Genomic DNA, 15,238 nt, shown 5'->3' with positions numbered 1-15,238 from the left:
TATTTAGTATTGCTAAGTATATATAAAGGGTGATATTGGCTACTGAGCTAGCTAGCTAGCTATATATAATATTAATTTAGAAAATAGAGGATGAAATAATACTAGAAATTATATTAAAACTGTTTAAACAGTTATATTTAGTACTATGTAATGAGAATTTCTAGCATAAGGAAAGAAAGGAAGAAGTTTAGAAGGGAATATATAGTTATATAAAGGTAAGTAAGTAACGCGATATAAGTAAATACAATAAATAAATAGAGATTACATGACCCTGGGACGTCACTCGCCGTCACATACCAGCCGACAGAAATAATCTATTTAGAATAAATAAATTTATATATCTATTAATAGGTTATAAGATTATAATCCAAAGAAGCTATAATATTTAGTAACTATAATTTCTTATATAATTAGTGATTATTATATCCAATAAGAATTTTATCCTGCTTTAATCTACTTATGATTCAATATTTATCTTAAGAAAATTTTATTTATTTATAAATTAGATTATGTTTTTATCTAACCTGCTAGAATCTTAGATTAAAGTGATGCGCCTTCTGAGTTTGTTGACTAAGGAATCCTAGTCATTTATTGGATAGCATAGCGGTATGAATCCGGACGATTATTGACAATGCCTAAACAGCACTAGGAGTGGGTTCTGACACTCTGTCTCTACCGAATAGATTATATAGACTGGACGTTCCTTCGTCCAACACCATAGGCAATCCAATAAAGCATGTTCTTTTAGTCTTCAGGATACTCATCCCTAATGTTACTGACGAATGTCCTCGATTCTCCATCCCATCTTTTGAAATGCTTCCCCGCTACAGCCACAAGTGACGAAGGCAGTTCTGAGAGTTCAGGGTCCATCGGCTCAATATTCTCCTCGGCCACATAACGAACACTCTTGTCCTCAACTCTTGAGGGTAGGAGTTAGCTTCACGATGTGGCTAAGATAGATATTTGAAAAGGAACTTACAGCACATGATAGAAGCTCTGGTGCCTACCACCCTGTAAGCGATCTATTCCCATTCTTCTCATCCAATGCTCACCCGCACCGCACTCTGTGTCCCAACCTGTTATGATAGCCTGGTAATCATAGCGGCGGTGTCTAAATACCTGCCCAATGCGGTATTTTATTTCCCGCCGCTGCAAAGAGCGCCTTTTTACCTGTTTTGGGATTTCGTCCACCGCTCGCATCACATGGAGGCTTTCCAAGATGTGCTCATACTCGGGCCTTCCATGAAGCAAAGGCGCCACGTACTGTTCAATCAAGTGTATATCAGATGGGAATTCCGTTGCAAATAGTTCCATTAGCCATAGCAGATTATGTCTGATGTCGGTAGGCCGAGCAAGATCCGAAAGCAACAAAGAGGACCAAATTGCAGCATACTTCGCACAAACCACATCCACTGGTGTAAGGCGCATATCTGAAAACTGAGCCACGCGTTGGACCGAGTTCATAATATTCTTGCTGCACCGAAGGACAACTTCTGAAGGGCGAGATTCAGCCAAGAAGTTTGCTCGCTCGACCGCAGTGACACCTAATAAACTCAGCTGATACTCTAGATCCGTGGTTGGAATTTCCTTTTCTGAGCGGAATGGATCCATATAAATTGGGTCGCCCCGTGTCCCGACTTCAATTACATTATCGTCGATATCGTAGCCGATGGGCGGCATGATTATTACATGGACGTGAAAAGGAAACCCGCATGGCCGGGCGTTCAGACCGATCCGTTCAGCAACATAGCAATAGATAGTTGCCGAAATTAAAGGAAGTGAATCATGCCGAGGGTCATTCAAAGCAATACCAAGAAAGTTATGCTCCAAGCAATGGTACTCTTTTCCTTCACCAATTCCGGTAAAATTGTTCTCCCTCAGGAACTTCGAAACGGCCCTAGCTTTATCACGAGAGGTGAGCTGGTGGATGTCTGGACAGCTGATGTAAAGTAGCGAGGCGATTGAGTCCAGCCTATCACTTATCTGGAATTGTATTAGATGGCAATGTCCCTTCCAGTCCCGGAGCAACCTACCTCTTCCAAATTGCCGAACTCGCTCTTCGGTATGAAAAGGTCGAATGCACCTAAGGCCCTGTCTAGGGACACCTCTCCGCCATTTCTCAGTTTAGCCCATTCATGTACAGCGAGGCTTCGATGAAGGAAAGTGAGGAGCGCCTCGGCATAATATCTTAATTCGAAGCAATATAGTTAAAACGAGATGTCGTCTGATGGATAGAAAGAACAAACCTCCTTGCCAAGTAATCTTCTACATCGAAATGAACTTCAAGATTATGTAGAAGGGCATCTTTAGCATCATAACCAAAACCTATGATTCTTCGAAACTTATCAATCCTTCCAGTTTGACTTGCAAGAATACTGTTCAGAAGATGGCAGGTCGCGCGGTATTTTATATGCTTTAGTATATAAAGCGATTTCCAATCTACCGCAGAGACAGGGCTTGCAAGCTTCCCTGGTAAGCCATGTCGCTGAGCCCAGTGCTTAAAATGGCTCAGACAATAATATCGCCATAGTAAAGGCTTTGTCGTTACTCCACGAAACCGGCGAGCTGTCTGTTCTAATGCGGCAGTAGAATGGGGTGGGCAGTAGCAGAGAATCTGATGCAGCAATTCTTCAGGGAGATAGTCCAGAGACGGAACCATTCCGGTGCATGTGGCACAGAAATAGACGACGGCAATTGGGACGAAAGGAATGCTGTCCTTAAGACTATGACAAGTTTGTACCGCTCCTATTTGTGTCCATCTGGGTGGGTGCGAATCGGAGCCAAGCCAACCCGATCTTGAGCGGGGAGGTCTGCCGTATCAGCCCTATTACTCCATACCGCAGATTTATACGCAGTCTTGACAATCCTGCGCAAAACCCATCCTTCGTCCCTTCCCACGCAAGCTTTTCATTCGGACTCATGGGCCAATTTCAATCTTCCACAAGCCAAGACAATGGCGGCTCTTCCGCTGGACCATCTGATAAGAAGCTTGATTATTACGAACTTTTAGAGGTGGATTGGGACGCATCTGCAGAGGAGTAAGTTTGCCTTGCCTTTCGCTTTCACTGAGTTTTGCGCATAAGTTGTTTCATGAGAATAGGGCGCGCAGGATGGGGAAGAAGAAACGATGCGGGCCTCGAAGGGGAGACTGGGTGAGATGAGCAGAGAAGGTATTCTGATGCCACTAACACCCCATACTCCCTCTAGAATTAAAAAGGCATACAGAAGAAAAGCCCTTGAGCTGCATCCGGACCGAAACTATGGAAATGTGGAATCTGCCACAAAGCTTTTTGCAGAAGTTCAGTCTGCCTACGAAGTGCTTTCAGATCCTCAGGAGCGTTCGTGGTACGATACTCATCGAGATGTCTTGTTAGGAAGCCAGGGCAGCTCTGGCAACTCTGGAACTCCGCATAGCTCGCGCACGACTACTGCAGACGACATCTATAGGATCTTTTCTAAGTTCAGTCCACGAATGGATTTTTCAGATTCCTCGGATGGTTTTTACGGTGGCCTTCGCGAGGTCTTCTCACGACTTGCAATGGAAGAAGAGATTGCTTGCCGTGGGGAAAATATGGAAATCTTTGCTTATCCGACGTTCGGGTGCTCTGGAGATGATTTCGAAAGAGTTGTACGCCCATTCTACGTTGCCTGGGGCGGGTTCTCAACGAAGAAGTCGTTTGCATGGAAAGATGTCTATCGTTATTCAGAGGCTCCAGATCGTCGTGTTCGTAGGCTTATGGAGAAGGAAAATAAGCGTCTGAGGGACGAAGGCATCCGTGAATTCAACGATGCTGTTCGATCACTCGTAGCTTTCGTCAAAAAGCGTGACCCGCGATACAAGACCAGCACCCAAAGTGAGTCACAACGTCAAGAATTCCTCCGCCAATCCGCTGCCTCCCAAGCTGCCAAATCACGAGCAGCGAACCAAGCTAGGTTACGAGACCATGTCACGCAAGACTGGGCAAAGTCAGAGGACCCTGAAGATGAAGAGACAGTGAGTACCGAGACAGAGGTGGAATTTTTTGAATGTGTTGTGTGCCGCAAAAGTTTCAAGAGTGTGAACCAGTTTGAGGCACACGAACGAAGCAAAAAGCACCTCAAAGCTATCAAGCAGCTTCAAAAGGAGATGAGGAATGAAAACAATCAGCTGGGATTAGCAGGAGATTCATCAGAGTATGAAGCACAGGCTGCTATGGCATTCAATCTATACTGCCAGGCTATACCTGTGTCGAGCACTGAAAGCACACTATGCACGTCCACATCAGGCAACAAGATCCTCGGGAGTTATGATAACGAGGGTGGCATACGGGCACCGAAGAATGCCGGTGGGGACCAGAGTGGTCTGGTATCTGACGAAAGCGTGGAAGCATATCTTGACCAAAACTCAGAAAGTGAACTTGACTATGCATCAAGAGATGTTGTGGAGGGTAGACTCCAACTGACCGGTGGTCCAACGCAGGATATAACGGATGCAGCGTGTAGTCTGTCCTCAGATATCATGCATCTAGAACTCAATTCCTCCCCGCCAGCCGTCCAGAAGTTGGGCAAGGCTAAACAAAAGCGCATTAAAAAAGCTGAACAGGCAAAAGGACTGTCTCTAGACACGCGATGTACAACATGCGGCGCTTCCTTTCCTTCACGGACCCAACTGTTTTCACACCTTAAAGAGTCCGATCACGCACAACCTCAGGGTGTCACTCGGCATAAAAAGAGAAGGGCTTAAGAGGCCTATAATGCCCAGGAATGTCTAGCTCGGTTTTCCAGGACTCGCGCCTTTCAGGAGCTTATATATCAAGAGTTAGCACTAATCATGACCTTGTATCAAGCACCTCACCATTTATCGAATATTCAGTACCTCTATTTCTGATGGTATGTTCACACATATCCCTCGGACTGACCCGTTGCCTTCTAGTCATGTTACGTAGGGTAGGTAATAGAAGAAAAGAGTCGAGACTGCCAAATTGCTCTAATTATAGTGTGCGCATGCTATTTATCCTAATCCAGCCCTCGAGTTCTTCACAACATGTGCAACTGGTTGAAGAATACCTTTGTTATTGATAGCACCAAGAGGTGTGCCAGTACTCCATCCCATTTTCTCAAGCATAGCCCTGCCCTTATTCTCGGCACCGATTTCAGGTGCTGATCCTCCGACAACATCACCATCCATGTAGGAAACAGTTGCATCGGTTCGGCCGCGGCGCGACTTGCTAGGCTTGTTCGGCTTCATGTCTCGGGATTTGAGCCCACGTTGGCCACGCCCGTTTGATATTATCCGCTCCATTTGAGATACTGTTTTGGATGTATACGCAGGAGTCCGAGACGTCTTGTGCAGTATGGGAAACCTCGAGGATCCCTTGCCTCGAGACTGCGAATTCATAGACAGGACATTGGCCAGCTCGTGGACCAATTTGCGGTGCTGCTTCGACATGGGAGGCAGGGCCAGGCTACAAAGAAACATTATCAGATATCATATACCAGAAGCATTCAGGCTTAGTGGAAGTGTACGGGAAATAACATACCTATTTCTTGGCGAGAGGAGGAAATGTCGAATTTCGCTTCTCAGGTCCTCGGTGCCTATTCCATTGGCATATTTGTCTTTCAGTGTCGGATTTTGGCGACCACGGCCTAATAGGCCCTGGGAGCGTAGTTCTTCACGTTTTTGCTTTCTGGCCTTTTTCTTTGCTCTGTCGTTTTGCCATGCGTTTACTAACTCGGACTCAAGTTCACTGTCCGAAATATCAAGATCTAAGGGACGGCTCTTCCCTTTAGACTTCTTTTTCACACTTGGTCGGTTGAAGTCCATGATATCAAATCCATAGTAGGGATCAAATTCCAGTGCATCAGCAAAAGCCGTAGCAGACGCAAAAAAGCCGTTGCCATACGTATGCGAGTTCTGAATAGAGTCAGTAGCGAAATTTGATTTTGCTGAGATTCAAGCTTCGAGTGGATATCTGGCAAGGGTGGAATGATCCGTTATCTTACCTCAGGGTCAAGCTCTTCTACGTCCCCTGTGTCCGAGCCGTCTGATGAAGTGGTCGAGGTGCCATCCGTATGAAAGATTCGGCCAAGTAATACCTCCTGATCGACTTCTTGCTCCCGATGGTTGTGGTGACCTTGGCCCGGTTAGTGAACATCCACGAACGTGATAACCAGAAAACTTTTGTATTCTGGAGCCACTCACACTCGGAATTGTCATGTTCGTCGCGTTCATGTTCATCGCTCAGACTTAAATAACCGCGTTGAGCGGAAACCTCGTTCTGGCGCAGATCTTCTTCAGTTGCAGAGTCCAAGCCTATAGTGGATGTTGGCACCACCTTGTCCCGATTGTCTGGTCCTTGATTTTTCATATAATGTGAAAGACTCCCCAGTATCGCATACTCGGTGTCAATATTGTCTATGTAGTCAGCGAGTATGTCATCATCGTCTCTTTTCCATTTCTTACGCCGCCGCTTATCGCTGGTAAGCGAAATGTAAGCTGGGCTATCGTCTATTTCCCGGATGTATGTTTCTCTCTTTGAAGGCTTTGTAGTGGGCCATGGGTTAGGCTCAGAATTTGAAGAAGAACATTCTAATTTGCTGTGCTCGGCGACAGAGACAACATTTTGCGTCCCGGTCTCCGAAGGGTACGATCTGCGTTCCCCTTGTTGGTGCCTCCGGCCACGGAACACAATCTCGTCTTCACTTGAATCCTCGTGAGATTGCGTGGGAGAATGAACCATGGGATCCGATATTGCCGTCAATTCGAGGCCGTCGGCTAATCCGAAGCAGGGGGATGGGTCCTCATTACCCAGCCTAGGTCCTGACAAAGATGTAGCCGTCGGCTGGTCACGGTTCTGGGTCTCCAAAGTCTTCTCGTGTTCAGTTGTCTCGGTTGTGCTTTGCGAGTTTCTCGTTTCACTTTCCTGCTCGATGTCCCGGGCGCTCACGAATCGGACCGTTTGGTGGCGAAGTGAGGCACCTGCCCTCCATAGGCTGCGTCCTTCGGTGTTTCGCGCCTCTTGCTGCAGTGTGAAATGCCCTTTGCGGAAGTCTCCGAGATGTCAGTAATGTGACTGTACTCTGGAGTGGCGACGGGGTTCATAGAGTACCTAGGAGATCATCTGCCACTGTTTTCTGCTTCTTGTTCCGAACTTTTGCCTTCGAGCGTGTCATTTTCCTGGCCTTTCCTTTCCGCGCGGCGTGCTACGGTTGTCCTTCCGACGCGTTTTGGTTATCTCAATGCCTCTGTGTCGGTTGAGGAATAAGAGGTTGTTTGGTCGACCTGGTGAGAAAGATAAATGACTGGCGATGGTACATTTGCTGCTTCAAGCTTAATTTAGCAGTTTGCTCTTGGCACTGTTATCCGCGGTTCATATTCTCACTTATGTAATGCGGGCAGGCGGCGAAGGGTGCCGGGCGGGGTACGGAGTACACAGGCGGGCTTTATCGACAAGGATCCTGGGCGACCTTGATTCACTCAAGAGACAGTAAGGTCTATCGTTCCACATGTCGTGTCAACACTGGGCAGTAGCTACTAAATAACCTGTTACATTCCCTTTTGGTTCGTTGTGATTTTCCTTTGTAGTTGAGTAACAGCCTATGATAACATACATTCTGTAAGCTTTCCAGGTTGTAGCAGCAATTTCCGCCCTAGCTGGCCCCGTGACTATAACTAATGCATAGATGCTGTATGACCCCTCCTGGTCACATTAAGCTTCCTTCTGTGGCTAATCTATCCTTGGTCACGACAAAATCTATGTTCTCTTGCGTTTATAGTCATCAATAATATATTTTTGGGAGGGGGCGTTGCACTGTTGATCTCCCTAGGTTGCCCGTCTCCAACGGGCCGAAGATAATATATAGTGCTGTCCTGTCGAGTGACGTACTGCAACGCCACACCCTACCGTCTTCATTCGTGCGACTAAGGAAGCACAACTTAGGGTAACGGAACTCCAGCAGACATGAACACAGTTGATATAGGGCGTTGCAGCAAACGCATCGTGCAGTACCTCTGGGACCCAGAACCCAGGAATGACGAAGATCCCAACTCTTCAATATGGTGCCTAGGGATAGAGTATCCCCCCGACCAGGATGCCGACCCAAGAGGAGAGACATGTAAGCCCCCAAGCAAAATCATAACCACTTATTCCTTGTTTAAAAATGTCTGGCTTTAAATATCACTGACACCGGTGCCAGCCGGCAAGAACGACACCCGAGAGGACACGACCGAAAGGACCAACCATCGGATACCATCAGAACATGCGTGGCCTGAATCGTTTCTGTTGGATTTTGAATCTAGAATCTGGATGACCTATCGGTCCAATTTCCCCCCAATACCCAGAATCGAGGGAGACGATAAAAGTGCAGCAATGACACTTGGGGTACGCCTAAGAAGCCAACTAGTAGATACGCAAGGGTTCACATCTGATACTGGCTGGGGTTGTATGATACGATCCGGCCAGAGCCTGCTGGCAAATGCGTTATCTATGCTGGTCTTAGGACGTGGTACTATCATCCGCGCACAGTATGCGAAACACTGCTAACATTGGACCAGATTGGCGCCGTGGTGCGAAATTTGAGGAAGAGGCATACTTACTTTCTCTTTTCGCCGACAAGCCAACTGCTCCATTCTCTGTACATCGGTTCGTCAAGCACGGCGCCGAATCGTGCGGAAAGTACCCTGGGGAATGGTTTGGGCCCTCCGCAACCGCAAAGTGCATAGAGTATGATTCGCATCACACCTAGCAGATAACTCCACAAAAATAAAAATAGATTAAACTGACAATAAAACAGGGCACTTTCATCTCAATGCGGAAGTCCGACGCTCAAGGTATATGTCTCAAATGATACATCGGAAGTTTACCAGGACAAGTTCATGGATGTTGCTCGCAACACTTCCGGTGACTTCCAGCCTACCCTGATACTTCTTGGGACAAGGCTCGGCATTGACAACATCACACCAGTCTACTGGGATGGCCTAAAAGCTGCGTTGCAGTTCCCTCAATCAGTCGGCATTGCAGGGTATATTGCCCACCCATGAGCCACTGCCCTTCATAAAAGCTGACGTCATTACCAGGGGACGCCCATCGGCGTCACACTACTTCGTTGGAGCCCAGGGGTCGCATCTATTCTATCTAGATCCACATTATACCCGCCCTGCGCTTCCAGATCGCCAAGAAGGCGGCCTATACTCAAGAGAGGAGGTCGATACTTATCATACACGGCGCTTAAGAAGGATTCACGTGCGGGATATGGATCCGAGCATGCTCATAGGCTTCCTCATCCGAAACCAGGAAGATTGGGACGACTGGTTAAACCGCATACAAGCCGTCAAGGGACGGCCGATAATCCATGTACTGAAGCAGATGAACCCAGACCAAGATCAGGAAGCGGACGCGCTTGATCAAGTGGAAGCGCTGGATGATATCGAATAGCACTGGCTGCCAATACACTTTATTTTAATTTCGTATCCATCCTTGAAGTGACACCACACTGCGTTCTGATCTTATAGACATGCAACTAGGCAATCTGATATTCGAATTCTGCTGGGGAAGGTAAATCCGCGCAACCAACCCAACATCCGAGTTATGTTACACCGCATTCACGTCACTGAAGAAAAAACCATGAAACATTTGGCCCAAGGGGAAAAAAGAAAAGAAATAAAGCCATCCCATGACACATTAGAATCCCGCGAACACCCGGTAACCCACCACCTCAAAACCGTAACAGATGACGAGGTAGCAAAAGAACAATCCTGCAGAAAGAAAAAAAGAACAAGAAAAGCTTATTTGGCAGACGAGGAGTACTTCGTGACAGCCTTGGTGCCTTCCGACACCGCGTGCTTCGCCAATTCACCAGGAAGGATGAGCCTCACACTAGGAAGTGTTAGTGATTCGTTATCATTCTGGCTCGTAGAACTTACGAGGTCTGGATCTCCCGTGAAGAGATGGTGGACTTCTTGTTGTAAGCGGCAAGTTTCGAGGCCTCGGTCGCGACACGCTCGAAGATATCTAGGACGCGTTAGATGAATTCTGACATTACAAAATCATTCCGTTTCATAACATACCGTTGACAAAAGAGTTCAGGATGGACATGGCGCGAGTCGAGATACCAGTGTCGGGGTGGACCTGCTTCAGGACTAAAACACAATTAGTTAATCATCACAAGGCCTGTCCTACGTTGACTCACCCTTGTAGATGTAAGACGAGTAGGTTTCCTTCCTGGTCTTTCCGCGCTTCTTCTTGTCGCCGGAGGCAGCGGCAGCGGTCTTCTTGCCTGCTTCCTTCTTCTCAGCGGGGGCCTTGCCAGCCGGGGCCTTGCCACCGGTGCTGGGCTTCTTCTCAGCGGCTTTGGGAGGCATATTTGAAGATTGAGATTAGGTATGAAAGGTGAAGAAAGTTGATGATAAAGGTATAGGATACGGTGGTTGCGTTGGCGTAGACAGAGGATAGAGTGAAGATGAGGATAAGAATGAGGGAGACGCGGTGACGAGGGAGGCGCGCTACTTATACTAGCTCGCAAATACTCAGTTGATCCTGAGTCCGCAAAAGAAGCAGAATTTCAATACGGTCACACTTGCGTATGATCTGTATGATTAGATGAGGGAAAACGCGTCACCCACTATGGTTAGTTGACTAAGATCACGCTAATATGACCGTATCGAAACACTGATAATTAATTACCCCGCTTAACCTAATTGGGACGACCACGCGCGGAATCATACCAAACACTCTTTGCCAAGCTATGGGTGCGCCGGAGCATGATCTCATTTGTGATTGGTTGACCCCGCTAAGCGAGAGGGTGATCTGAAAGGCTCCCGGGTAGTCCAACGTCACCCTGATCGCGTTGTTATATATGTCCTCCGCTCCCTCGCGTTGGCCGTCAACCTCTTAACACCGTATCCTGCTTATCGCCATCGTTATTTGTCGACTACAATACCAAATATCCAAACACCTCTAAACTCACATCTCATCAAAATGACTGGAGGCAAATCTGGAGGCAAAGCCAGCGGCAGCAAGAACGCCCAATCGTATGCCATCCGTTCACCTTGCGCGTCTTTCTGATTAGTGGATTAGACTAATCCGAGAAAATCGCAGTCGTTCTTCCAAGGCCGGTCTCGCCTTTCCCGTCGGACGTGTCCACCGTCTCCTCCGCAAGGGTAACTACGCTCAGCGTGTTGGTGCCGGTTAGTGATATCTGCTTCGCCCAAAATGACAACTCTGACCCCATGATAGGTGCTCCTGTTTACCTTGCTGCCGTCCTTGAGTATCTCGCCGCCGAAATTCTTGAGTTGGCTGGAAACGCTGCTCGTGATAACAAGAAGACCCGTATCATCCCCCGTCACCTTCAGCTCGCCATCCGCAATGATGAGGAACTGAACAAGCTCCTGGGTCATGTCACCATTGCCCAGGGTGGTGTCCTCCCCAACATCCACCAGAGTAAGTTTAATTTCCATTTGTTTGCCTTGGATGTGATGCTGATGTCGCACAGACCTTCTGCCTAAGAAGACCCCCAAGAGTGGAAAGGGCCCGGGAAGCCAGGAGCTGTAAACATCTTTTTTCTAATTTGGGTTCTCTGATTCGGCGCGGTTTGGTTCTCTTATTGATGTGATAACGGGGTTCTGGTCGGAACGTTTATGGCTCTGCGTTTTCTTTTTCTAGTTTCCACAGTTTATGGTTGTACATTATGTCTACGGACATGGAATGATACCGACAGCATTTTCACGGATTTAATCCAACCCCTTAGTTAATAAATGTTGTGTAAAGGAAGTGTTTCCCCCTGAAAGCTAGTGACTTTTCTCGACTTGCTGGCCCTTTTTGTGACCGGTGTGTGTAACACGCTCGAAAGAATATATGGATGTACTACTTAATTTGTTCCCATCTACGGACCTAGTAATACAAGATGACTGCGCGAAACAGTTGCAGTTATATTCAGTGAGTCGAGCTGTCCGAAGCAACTAGCAGGTATCTCCGCGTCAATAATCCATACTTTCAGCGGGTCATCAATGATTCACTCACGGGGCAATTGGGGGGCGGGAATGTTTCTCTCGTATTTGCTGCCTATAAAGATGTCAGATTATTAGATACCGTTTCTCAATAGCACGCTTTGATTAAACTCACCACCAGGAGCCGTAGGCGCGCGATAAGGATCAGGGTGTTTCCACGTCTCTAGGAGCTTTTCTGTCTCTTGGAGCAATGCCTTTTCGGTTTTCTCGTCAGTTCTCTGAACACTGGCTGAGTGCAATGGGAGGTAGCACTTACCTTCTGCTGACGGGGATCGCGAACATGTTTATTGGCCTCAAAAAGTGAGCGGATATACACAGCTTGTCCTCTCCAGATATGGCGGTGAACGGCCCAATCAAGAGCCAATTTCAGGGACCGGCGATAAAGTGAACTGGACAATAAGGTCAGGATATATCTTCAATTCGCTCTTCCTTCGGTCAACCTACGCGCCAGCGTTGAGAGGCATCGTGATTCTGCAGCAGTTCCGTTCCGCGGGCGTAAACTGTTTGGACGTACTTTCTCTGGGGCCTGCCGTATTTGTGCACCAGAATCTGTCGGGTTGTAGTCTATGAAATTTTGCACGAAGTTTACAGCTCGTTCAGTTGCCTAGCCGTTAATGATTCCATGCGGGTCACGAAAGTACCAAGTTGGTGTGCTTCGACGCCCGAAGTAGCGTAATAATAATACTCCGTTCATTTGCCGGGCGCAGGGAATGCCGCGCTTGTTGAGGGAAATTCCGGTTGTCTCGGCCCGGGCTTGAGCTTGCAGTGCCCTCGACTGACATAAGTTTCGTCACTCTACTGTTCCCGACAGGAAATATCTCGATACCTAGGATCAGAGCCTGACAACAACACCACCACCACCCACTCTTCACGGGGCCTATTGTGCTACCACAACTCCCGGCTACGTTCCTACAATCATTCAAACCCGAACATCCAGACGAACCACTCACTATGGCTTCTCGATTACCATTCCACCGTCTCTCTGGGCAACACCTGAGGACTCTTCCTCGAAACACCCGCAGCCTCCACATCGGCCGCGGCAGAAGCTTGACGTCCATTGCACTCCAGAAAAGTGTCAATGGCCCTGTGAAGTCAAGCGCGAGTCTCCAGCAAGTTACGGCTCTGGGGTCAGTGATATCAAGTCTTGTTCGTTTATAGGCATTTAACGGCTTACTCTTATCGTAGACCAAACATGTCTCGCTTCTGTGTCGCTCCTTTTGGGGCTACCCAGGTGCGAACTTATGGTAAAAGTCCCCTCCATTGTCATGAAACGCTACCCTACTAAAGTCTGTCGTTGTTCTCGTTCAGCGGACACTGTTGTCAAGGTTCCGCAGATGGCGGAATCGATCACCGAAGGGACATTGAAGCAATTTTCTAAACGTGAGGTCCCAGCGCTCGACTCATTAATGAAATGGGCTAATAGTACCGGCAGAGATCGGTGACTACGTTGAACGAGACGAGGAGATCGCGACGATCGAGACTGACAAGGTAAGCGCTGAGACCAGGCGATGGCCAGTTACTGCTGCAACGGGTATATCCCACGTGTGAAAATAGAATAGCGACTCACTCGTGTAGATCGATGTATCCGTCAATGCCCCCGAGTCCGGCACTATCAAGGAGTTCCTCGTGGGCGAGGAAGACACCGTCACAGTTGGACAGGACCTTGTCAAATTGGAGCTTGGAGGCGCGCCTGAAACCAAGAAGGAAGACGCAACTGAAAAGCCGGCCGCGCCAGCTGCTGCTGACAAGCCCACGGCTTCTGAGCCTGAAAAACCGAAGGCGCCCGATGCACCCAAGCCCTCTTCCGAGAAGGCCACACCTTCGGAGCCCAGTTCCTCGAAGAAAACAGAGCCGGCGGCTACCAAGCCATTGGCCTCCGAGGATACGAAGCCCAGCGTCGGGGGTCGCGAAGAGCGGAGGGTATGTAGCTAGCTGTCTGTCTATATCTTTATTCTGTTTCTGTCTACTAACATGGGAGCCTTCCTACTTTCTCGATAGGTGAAAATGAACAGGATGAGATTGAGAATCGCAGAGCGTCTGAAGCAGTCTCAGAATACGGCAGCTTCACTCACCACATTCAATGAAGTCGACATGTCCTCTTTGATGGAGTTCCGCAAGCTGTACAAGGACGATGTCTTGAAGAAGACTGGTGTCAAACTTGGGTTCATGAGTGCCTTTTCTCGCGCTTGCGTTCTTGCCATGAGGGACGTCCCCGCTGTCAATGCCTCCATCGAAGGTCCCAATGGTGGAGACACCATCGTTTATCGTGATTATGTGGATATTAGCGTGGCCGTTGCTACTGAGAAAGGTCTCGTGACGCCAGTGGTTCGCAATGCAGAGACCATGGATCTTGTTGGCATTGAGAAGGCCATCGCGGATCTTGGCAAGAAGGTTAGGGGTCTCCTGGTAGCTGGCTTTCATGAAAGTTGACTGACATGTTCTTTTTTTTTTTTGCCAGGCTCGTGACAATAAGCTGACCATCGAGGACATGGCCGGTGGCTCCTTCACCATTAGCAATGTGAGTGCTTAGCGGTTGTCTACCAGAAGTATGCTTGGTTGTTAATACCACACCTAGGGCGGAGTCTTTGGCTCCCTGATGGGAACACCCATTATCAACCTCCCACAAACCGGTAGGTTTGAATCTTCGCGAGTCACTTGCATGTATTTCTAATCCTTTATCAAGCTGTTCTCGGACTTCACGCAATCAAGGACAAGCCGGTGGCTGTGAACGGTAAAGTTGAAATTCGCCCTGTATGTCCCCATATTTCTGCACGGAAAGACGAAAGAGGAGAGAAGGCTACGATGGGGCTAATACGATGAGCAGATGATGTATCTTGCCCTGACTTACGATCACCGACTCTTGGACGGTCGTGAGGCTGTGACTTTCTTGGTTAAGGTTAATCATTCTCCTTGGACAGCTTCGCGGATTACATGCTAACTCTAGTTAATCGCAGGTCAAGGAATACATCGAAGACCCCCGTCGGATGCTGCTTGGCTAGATATTTCGCGTCGATCGAACTGACCTGTTGGATATCGGAGGTCTCAAGCACCTATCACCGATTTCTTACGCCTTCCTCTTTTCTTCCCTTGAGCTCTCTCGACTTGTAGAATAACAATCCTGTATTGAGATGAAACCAGGAGTATCAGTTTACAATACAAATTTCATTAAGCGCGGTTGCTGTCTATGGTTGTTGTGGAATAACATCTTGGCTCGAATTTAAGTACCATGTACGTATGTGCCAAGGGATCATCTAT

The 15,238-nt window shown here is 47.9% G+C and overlaps 8 protein-coding genes across 8 annotated transcripts; 4 read left to right on the top strand and 4 right to left on the bottom strand.

The window, feature by feature from the left end:
• Positions 1-525: 525 nt before the first annotated feature.
• Positions 526-2,681, bottom strand: ASPBRDRAFT_37652 (uncharacterized protein). Its single transcript, XM_067623774.1, has 4 exons — positions 2,247-2,681; positions 2,034-2,187; positions 980-1,983; positions 526-919 (listed from the first exon to the last, which is right to left on the bottom strand). The coding sequence occupies exons 1-4, from the start codon at positions 2,657-2,659 to the stop codon at positions 745-747; spliced, it is 1,746 nt and encodes a 581-aa protein (XP_067485650.1). The 5' UTR covers positions 2,660-2,681; the 3' UTR covers positions 526-744.
• A 145-nt stretch (positions 2,682-2,826) lies between these two features.
• On the top strand, positions 2,827-4,723 carry ASPBRDRAFT_168218 (putative C2H2 finger domain protein; the record flags this gene model as incomplete). Its single annotated transcript, XM_067619640.1, has 3 exons — positions 2,827-3,038; positions 3,229-4,254; positions 4,339-4,723. The coding sequence occupies exons 1-3, from the start codon at positions 2,920-2,922 to the stop codon at positions 4,721-4,723; spliced, it is 1,530 nt and encodes a 509-aa protein (XP_067485649.1). The 5' UTR covers positions 2,827-2,919.
• A 142-nt stretch (positions 4,724-4,865) lies between these two features.
• On the bottom strand, positions 4,866-7,548 carry ASPBRDRAFT_37650 (putative R3H and G-patch domain protein). Its single transcript, XM_067623773.1, has 5 exons — positions 7,089-7,548; positions 6,182-7,030; positions 5,983-6,113; positions 5,520-5,893; positions 4,866-5,444 (listed from the first exon to the last, which is right to left on the bottom strand). The coding sequence occupies exons 1-5, from the start codon at positions 7,150-7,152 to the stop codon at positions 4,991-4,993; spliced, it is 1,872 nt and encodes a 623-aa protein (XP_067485648.1). The 5' UTR covers positions 7,153-7,548; the 3' UTR covers positions 4,866-4,990.
• A 37-nt stretch (positions 7,549-7,585) lies between these two features.
• Positions 7,586-9,800, top strand: ASPBRDRAFT_71567 (cysteine protease ATG4). The gene is made up of 5 exons (XM_067629135.1): positions 7,586-8,094; positions 8,176-8,484; positions 8,534-8,702; positions 8,773-9,000; positions 9,056-9,800. The coding sequence occupies exons 1-5, from the start codon at positions 7,941-7,943 to the stop codon at positions 9,411-9,413; spliced, it is 1,218 nt and encodes a 405-aa protein (XP_067485647.1). The 5' UTR covers positions 7,586-7,940; the 3' UTR covers positions 9,414-9,800.
• Positions 9,744-10,416, bottom strand: ASPBRDRAFT_37648 (histone H2B family protein). Its single transcript, XM_067623772.1, has 4 exons — positions 10,168-10,416; positions 10,046-10,117; positions 9,902-9,989; positions 9,744-9,854 (listed from the first exon to the last, which is right to left on the bottom strand). Exons 1-4 carry the CDS (start codon positions 10,337-10,339, stop codon positions 9,764-9,766), a joined length of 423 nt encoding a protein of 140 aa, XP_067485646.1. The 5' UTR covers positions 10,340-10,416; the 3' UTR covers positions 9,744-9,763.
• Positions 10,417-10,949: 533 nt separating this feature from the next.
• ASPBRDRAFT_37647 (histone H2A) lies at positions 10,950-11,707 on the top strand. Its single transcript, XM_067623771.1, has 4 exons — positions 10,950-11,036; positions 11,086-11,164; positions 11,214-11,417; positions 11,470-11,707. The coding sequence occupies exons 1-4, from the start codon at positions 10,956-10,958 to the stop codon at positions 11,526-11,528; spliced, it is 423 nt and encodes a 140-aa protein (XP_067485645.1). The 5' UTR covers positions 10,950-10,955; the 3' UTR covers positions 11,529-11,707.
• Positions 11,708-11,988: 281 nt separating this feature from the next.
• ASPBRDRAFT_191632 (NADH dehydrogenase [ubiquinone] 1 beta subcomplex subunit 9) lies at positions 11,989-12,447 on the bottom strand (the record flags this gene model as incomplete). The annotated part of the gene is made up of 4 exons (XM_067620385.1): positions 11,989-12,038; positions 12,099-12,177; positions 12,240-12,372; positions 12,428-12,447. The coding sequence occupies 4 exons, from the start codon at positions 12,445-12,447 to the stop codon at positions 11,989-11,991; spliced, it is 282 nt and encodes a 93-aa protein (XP_067485644.1).
• A 487-nt stretch (positions 12,448-12,934) lies between these two features.
• Positions 12,935-14,982, top strand: ASPBRDRAFT_114959 (putative dihydrolipoamide succinyltransferase; the record flags this gene model as incomplete). The annotated part of the gene is made up of 11 exons (XM_067616859.1): positions 12,935-13,110; positions 13,169-13,227; positions 13,292-13,363; positions 13,416-13,471; positions 13,559-13,903; positions 13,982-14,374; positions 14,442-14,501; positions 14,559-14,613; positions 14,667-14,734; positions 14,808-14,879; positions 14,938-14,982. The coding sequence occupies 11 exons, from the start codon at positions 12,935-12,937 to the stop codon at positions 14,980-14,982; spliced, it is 1,401 nt and encodes a 466-aa protein (XP_067485643.1).
• Positions 14,983-15,238: the final 256 nt, after the last annotated feature.

This window comes from Aspergillus brasiliensis, assembly GCF_001889945.1.
Source record: "Aspergillus brasiliensis CBS 101740 unplaced genomic scaffold ASPBRscaffold_1, whole genome shotgun sequence".
Lineage (NCBI taxonomy): Eukaryota > Fungi > Ascomycota > Eurotiomycetes > Eurotiales > Aspergillaceae > Aspergillus > Aspergillus brasiliensis.
Note: the sequence above shows the minus strand (reverse complement) of the source record. Positions and strands in the feature narration are given on the sequence as shown.